Source organism: Arabidopsis lyrata (genome assembly GCF_000004255.2).
Source record: "Arabidopsis lyrata subsp. lyrata unplaced genomic scaffold ARALYscaffold_61, whole genome shotgun sequence".
Lineage (NCBI taxonomy): Eukaryota > Viridiplantae > Streptophyta > Magnoliopsida > Brassicales > Brassicaceae > Arabidopsis > Arabidopsis lyrata.
In genome coordinates, this window is record NW_003302506.1 from 27,557 (window position 1) to 34,568 (window position 7,012).

Here is a 7,012-nt window from a genome sequence, read left to right on the forward strand (position 1 = left end):
TTTTAGGATCAAGTATATTTTAGCTAGAAAATGTGGGGTTTTGGTCCTCTTTTTTAAATAAAACATGAGTTTAAATGAATAAATGGTTTATAGGGGTCAATGTATGATTTTCAATTGGGTCAACTGTACAGATTCTAAAAAGAACATAAAGGGTAATTAAAGTTTGTTGGGATCATCCACTAAACTTGCCTCCGCCACTGGTTAAAACTAGGCCAGTGATCATAAACATATTAATGATGTTCGCGCTTGTTTATGAGTTCTAGCCATTTCTATTGTCATTTGTGTTATTTGGAACTTTAGATATTGCTTATGACATTCTTTAGATAGCATCTTCTCTCTTTGATGGATGTGTTTTTATGTTGAGTTTAGATTAGTATCTCAAGATGTTTGTCTTTTTGGATCTGGATACCGGATCCATATATTTTGGAATGGATAAATGAATTTTTTTGATTTCACGCATGAACCAAGTAGTTAGTAGATTAATGTATAGCAACTAGCAAGCGCCCGTAAACACGCAATTAGAGCAAATGGTGTTGGTGAACAAAAACAAAAATGAGTCATGTACTGTCTCTCGGGAAATAAGTATAACGTATCTACATGTTTGTTCATGATATATTTTACGGAGCATTGATTGGTTGTTTATAACAAGTTGTTATCTTAGGACCTCCCGAACTATATTGACGTGAAATGTTGATTCCACGAAATTCACAATACAAATCTCAAATTTTGTTACAATTCGTTTTATAGTTTGCTAACTTAATATTTTAAAGTGTGCATTAATTCATTTTATAGTTTAATTATATATATATATATATATATTTTTTTTGGAAAACAATAAGAAAGAAAGAAAGTAGACAGCAACTCTTGTCTCTCTCTCTCACCAAACATCCGAGTCAACGTATTTCACCAACCGGTACAACTAAAAAATACACACCTACGAAAATAATAAAATCAACTTACCAGATTGTTACGTACCACACATCTCTATATCCCTTCGCCAACCAACGTTCCCCACGTGCTCCCCCGGTTGGTACTCACGTGACCGGCAGCTTCTCGTTCTTATTATCTGTTTTCTTCAATAACGATTCATAATCTATTGTGTCTTATTTATAATCTCTTCACATCACAAAGATTTGTACCGAACCTACAATAGCAAAATATTTCCCTAAACACAATTCATCTTTTTATAAAGAAAAACAAAAATGGTTAGTCAGACAGAGACCGTGTGTGTAACGGGCGCTTCGGGATTCATCGGTTCATGGCTAGTGATGCGATTACTCGAACGTGGTTACTTTGTTCGTGCCACTGTGCGCGATCCTGGTACATCACTATATATTCATTCAAACTCGTTTCTTCTAAGATTCTATAATTATAACATTAATTTACGGTTTTTTGGGGATTATAAAGGGAATTTGAAGAAAGTGCAACATCTTCTTGATTTGCCAAATGCCAAGACGCAACTCACTTTATGGAAGGCTGATTTATCTGAGGAAGGAAGCTACGATGGCGCCATAACTGGATGTGACGGTGTTTTCCACGTGGCAACTCCCATGGATTTTGAATCAAAAGATCCTGAGGTGAGTTTCTATATTATATGAACTTCTTTTGGTTTTTTGCATCAACCTTAAATTAAAGTTTTGTTTCTTTTTTACGAATCAGAACGAAGTGATAAAACCGACAGTGAATGGAATGTTGGGGATTATGAAAGCATGTGTTAAGGCAAAGACTGTACGAAGATTCATATTTACTTCATCTGCTGGAACTGTTAATGTAGAAGAACATCAGAAGAGTGTCTACGATGAAAACGATTGGAGCGATCTTGAGTTTATCATGTCCAAAAAGATGACAGGATGGGTAAGAATATACATATTAATTAAACTCAATTTAGTGTTAATCTTCTTCCAAGTAATTTAAAGTTCATATATGTTTGTGGCAGATGTATTTTGTGTCGAAAACATTAGCCGAGAAAGCAGCGTGGGATTACGCCGAGGAAAAAGGATTAGATTTCATTAGTATTATTCCAACATTGGTGGTCGGTCCATTTATAACAACATCTATGCCGCCTAGCCTCATCACCGCGCTCTCTCCTATCACTCGTATGTACACCCTTCTTCTTTTGTTGGAAATGTGAAAATGTTAAATCTAAAACGATGATATATTATAATGTTTTAGGGAACGAGGCACATTACTCGATTATAAGACAAGGACAGTATGTGCATTTGGACGACTTATGCAACTCTCATATCTTCTTATACGAACAAGAAACTGCCAAAGGACGTTATATTTGTTCCTCTCACGATGCTACAATTCTTACTATCTCAAAACTTCTCAGGCAAAAATACCCCGAATACAACGTGCCTTCAACGTAAGATATACCGATTTAAGCCTGATGTTTTTGTTCAACAAAAATGTTTCGGTCCATAATCTCTTCGTCCTAAAACATTTTTTGGAACAGGTATGAAGGTGTGGATGAGAATCTAAAGAGCATTGAGTTCAGTTCCAAGAAGCTGACTGACATGGGGTTTAACTTCAAGTATAGTCTCGAGGAAATGTTTATTGAGTCTATTGAGACATGTCGTCAAAAGGGTTTTCTCCCGTTTTCTTTACCGTACCAATCCATATCGGAGAACAAAGGTCCGACGAAGGATGACAATATTGAGCTCAAAGCCGGAGATGGTTTAACCGATGGTATGATGCCATGTAACAAGATAGAACCGGGGCTAACCGGCGAGAGAACCGATGCTCCCATGCCAGCAGAACAGATGTGTGCTTAGAAAATTCAAACGTTATATTATATTGTCATATCGCTTTACTATTGGAGGTGTGATTTGGCTTTGTTTTATGTTACTAATCATAATTTATCATTTGCGAGTGATATGAACTGATTTATGTTTTATAGTATGTGTTAGTATCGTGTGTGAGTTTTAACGGTATGAATGAACCTATATACTTATTTAAAGAGTTTTTTCTTTGAATCGACTGAACTTTATCGTTATTGGAATGGTCTTTGTAAAAAATCCATGTTATTTATTTTGACAATTAAATATGTACTAATCATTCAACTAAAAAGTTGTAGAATCGTCTATGTAACAGTTCTCATAATTTGCAATAAATAATAAATCTAGACGTCAAAAAAAAAAAAAAATCATTCAACTAAAAGATGCTATATCGTTATGACTTATGAGATAGGATGAAAATAATGACACAGCTAATCTGATAAAGAAACTAATAATAATTAATCATGTTGAATAAAAACCAAATAGTATTAAATTTGATTATTGTGTTCTACCATATATTTTGCTATTTCCTTTTTTTGTAATGTAAACTAAAATGATTAAGAATTTTTCAAGTTTACTCCACGATCCCTCCAATTTTCCAACTTCTTCTCCTTCTTTATGAAATCCCAATTTGCTGAATCCTCGCTCAACTTCATGGGCATCTCATTTAGTCAATCATTATACCCAAAGTAACTTCATCGTTGATCGATGAGATCAAAACCCAAAGTAACTCTTCTCTTCTATATCTCTTTCCAAGAAAAAAATCTGAAACGATGGCTCTATAAAATAAGAAGAAAGGAGTGTTTTAGAAAAAAAGAATTTGTTCATATTAGATGATGTTTTCAACATTTTATTGGTTTTAAGGATTTATATTCTGTAAATTATTATATTATTAGTTGAATCGTGTGCAAAAATCTTACACATCGTATATTTTGAAAGAAATGGAGTCTAGAATTCATGAAATACCAACCATTAGTAAGCTCTCAGATTTGTGTCATTTCAAATCAATACAATAAAAACACTAAGGTTTCTCTCCAGTGCTGACATCTCAGCTTTTTAGAGTATTCTAGACATGACACATCATTAAAATCATCATCCAATGAAAAAATTTGGATTAATACACATAAGATTTTTTGGCCAATAATCATCCTTCCTGCTTTTCTTAATATTGTCTCATTTGTTCTTGGGCTCCAACATATGGGCTTAATGTTTTAGAATAGGTTGTTGGACTTCAATTTAGGACTTGATTGGTTCTCCCGCCTAGCGGTTGTTATCGGTTGGTACCAATCATAAAAACTGTTCCATACATCTTTGAACCGCTCGAAATCGCTGGATTTTAAAAGCTCATTCCGGCAAGCGTTTGCGGTTGCGAACGGTTGCGGTTGGTTTAAAAAAGGAAAGAGACTAAAAAAGAAAAATGAACAAATTTAAATTTATCAAGTCTTATATATATTCACGTTAATTCTAAAAAATAATAATTATCTTACTTTAATTTTCCAATATTAATAGAGAAATTGTTAAAAATGCCTCTTTTTCAATATCCCTTTTCAAAAATGCCCCTTTTGAGAGTCCATTTTTAAGTTTGCCCTCTTTTAATTTTTAATGACCATTTTACCCTTATTTGAAACAAAATTAGGTCCACAAAATACAAAATATTTTTTGGCGGAAAAAGTGATCCCGCAATTTTTCCGCCAAAACACTTGTAAAAACCTTTAAAATACCTTGTAAAATTTTCCCGTAAAAAATTTTCCCGCCAAAAACAATTTTTTGCGGGAAAAGTGATTCCGCAATTTTTTTGGCGGGAAAAGTTTTGGCGGGAAAAATTTACAAGGTATTTTAAAGGTTTTACGGAGTATTTACAAGTGTTTTGTAAGGTTTTAAAATGTATTTTAAAAGGTTTTACAAGGTACTTATAAGGTTTTATAAGGTATTTATAACTTGTAAAACCTTATAAAAATCTTGTAAAACCTTATAAAATAGTTTGTAAAATCTTATAATATCTTATAAATACCTTATAAATACGTTGTAAAACCTTTTAAATTACATTGTAAAACCTTATAAATACCCTGTAAAAAACCTTTAAAATACCTTGTAAATTTTTCCCGCCAAAAATTTAACGCCAAAAAATTGCGGAATCACTTTTCCCAAAAAAATTTTTTTGGCGGGAAAAAATTTTACGGGAAAATTTTACAAGGTATTTTAAAGGTTTTACAAGTTTTTACAAGTGTTTTGGCGGGAAAAATTGCGGGATCACTTTTCCCGCCAAAAAATATTTTGTATTTTGTGGACCTAATTTTGTTATATTTCCTTATATATTTGTGATATCTTTATTAAAAGAAGGGTAATTTAGTCATTTTGTACATAAAAAGGGGTATTTTTTAAAATGAACAGCCAAATGGGGTATTTTTGAAAAGGGGTATTAAAAAAGGGCATTTTTGTGAATCTCCCTTATTAATAATTATTTTTGTTTTCATATAAAATTTATTTGAATGATTATTTATGGTTCTTAATCATTAATCATGTTTAAAATTTTTATATTTTTTTATAATTATAGTTTTTGGTGTTTTTATAATTTTTTATAATCATATACTAAATTTATTTTGGTAAATTTTGGTATAATCGCTATTATACCCGCTGATCAACCAGTCGTAAATCTCCCGCAAAAGTATATGTTTTTAACCGCTAAACCAGTCGGTCAAAACGCTAAATAATACTTGAAACCGCAACCGCCCGCTTCCGCAAACTCCCACAACCGCAACCGCAACCGCTGCGTTTAATCTAGTCAAGCTCTTACTTGTAATGTTTTTCCTTTGGATAAAATTGGATACAAATCGAAATGGATAAGAACTATTGCAATAAAATATTATAAGATTAATTAAGCGTTATCATGGATCTTAATGAATAACTAAAAATCATTTGAGTAACGTTCTATACTCCTATAATAAAACAAAATTTTAATTTTCAAATTATGAAAAACAAACAAACAAAGCTCTTAGTCTCTTACGCCTCTTCAACATATGAATCAAGTATGCATATGGAACATTAAAATCAAAGATGATCATTCCATATAACATATTTTCAAATATCTAAGTCATGAGTTCTATACAGCTATGGTATGTCCATATACATATAAGTCCGATCGAACCAAATATCATAACTTTTGTCAGAATATAAAAGCTCAACGATTTCATCGATGATATATTCAAATCGAAAAAACAAAAACGGAAATTTGAGAAAAAAAAAATAAGAAGAAAGAAAGATATTTACTTGTGGGCACTGAATTCAGATTCCAATTACATCAATCGCTGAGAAAAAGACGTACGAGATTTAGAGTTCGATTGTGGAACATCGCCATGGCTCCGCCGCACTCCGGCGATAGAAACTCCTTTAGACACACAGTGAAGCAATCGTCTCTTATCAGCTGACATTAGTGAAAGTCTTTCAGATATGAAAACAAAGGTAATTTTTTTTTTCTCTCTGTTTAACTGTTTATCGAATCTATCTCTCTCTCTCCTTTGTTCATCTGTTTTTCCAGAAAAAAATGATCGTTTTCTGATTTTTTCGGGATACAAATTTTATCTGAATAATATAATTGATTTACGGTTTGGTCTCAGTTTAACATTCAAATTTGATTTGGTTCTTTTTTTGCCTTCAAATTAGTTAAATATTAAATATTTAATTAAAATCATTTCTCAAATTTTAAATTTCTTCAATATTTTTAAAAAATCATTTAAAAATACTCCGCGACGGAGCGCAGGTTTTGACCTAGTTTGATTAAAGGCTCTATGTCTATGGATTCACTATCCTTTTTTTAATATGAGATTTAATTCGACATGTTGACTAAAACATGTAGGTTTATATTTTTATGAAAACTCTAGAACTTGAAACTGAAAACTCTAGAACTTTAACAAGTCAGATTAAACATGAATAAAGTCGATCATTGTAGTTAAATGATGACATTTGATCTATAAGAAAATCTTGTTTATCCTCGATTTTTTCTTTTAATATTCTGAAAATTTTGTCAGTTATAAGCATTTTTTTTTTCACAAATGAGGATGTTATTAATATAAACCTTACAAACAACGACCGAGCAAAAGCCCAACAACATACAACGGTTACAGAGACTAAAGAAAATTCAACTAGCCCAACACTGCATCACTTAGAGAAGAAGATTAGATCGAATGAAATATCTCGAACACGTGTCAACATCAAAGATATGTGTAACATGATGAGAG

At 32.0% G+C, this 7,012-nt stretch overlaps 1 protein-coding gene across 1 annotated transcript; it reads left to right on the forward strand.

Annotated features, from left to right (window-relative positions):
- Nucleotides 1–1,113: 1,113 nt before the first annotated feature.
- On the forward strand, nt 1,114–3,017 carry LOC9299065 (dihydroflavonol 4-reductase). Its single transcript, XM_002862942.2, has 6 exons — nt 1,114–1,320; nt 1,408–1,577; nt 1,660–1,854; nt 1,937–2,096; nt 2,173–2,365; nt 2,456–3,017. Exons 1-6 carry the CDS (start codon nt 1,203–1,205, stop codon nt 2,772–2,774), a joined length of 1,155 nt encoding a protein of 384 aa, XP_002862988.1. The 5' UTR covers nt 1,114–1,202; the 3' UTR covers nt 2,775–3,017.
- Nucleotides 3,018–7,012: the final 3,995 nt, after the last annotated feature.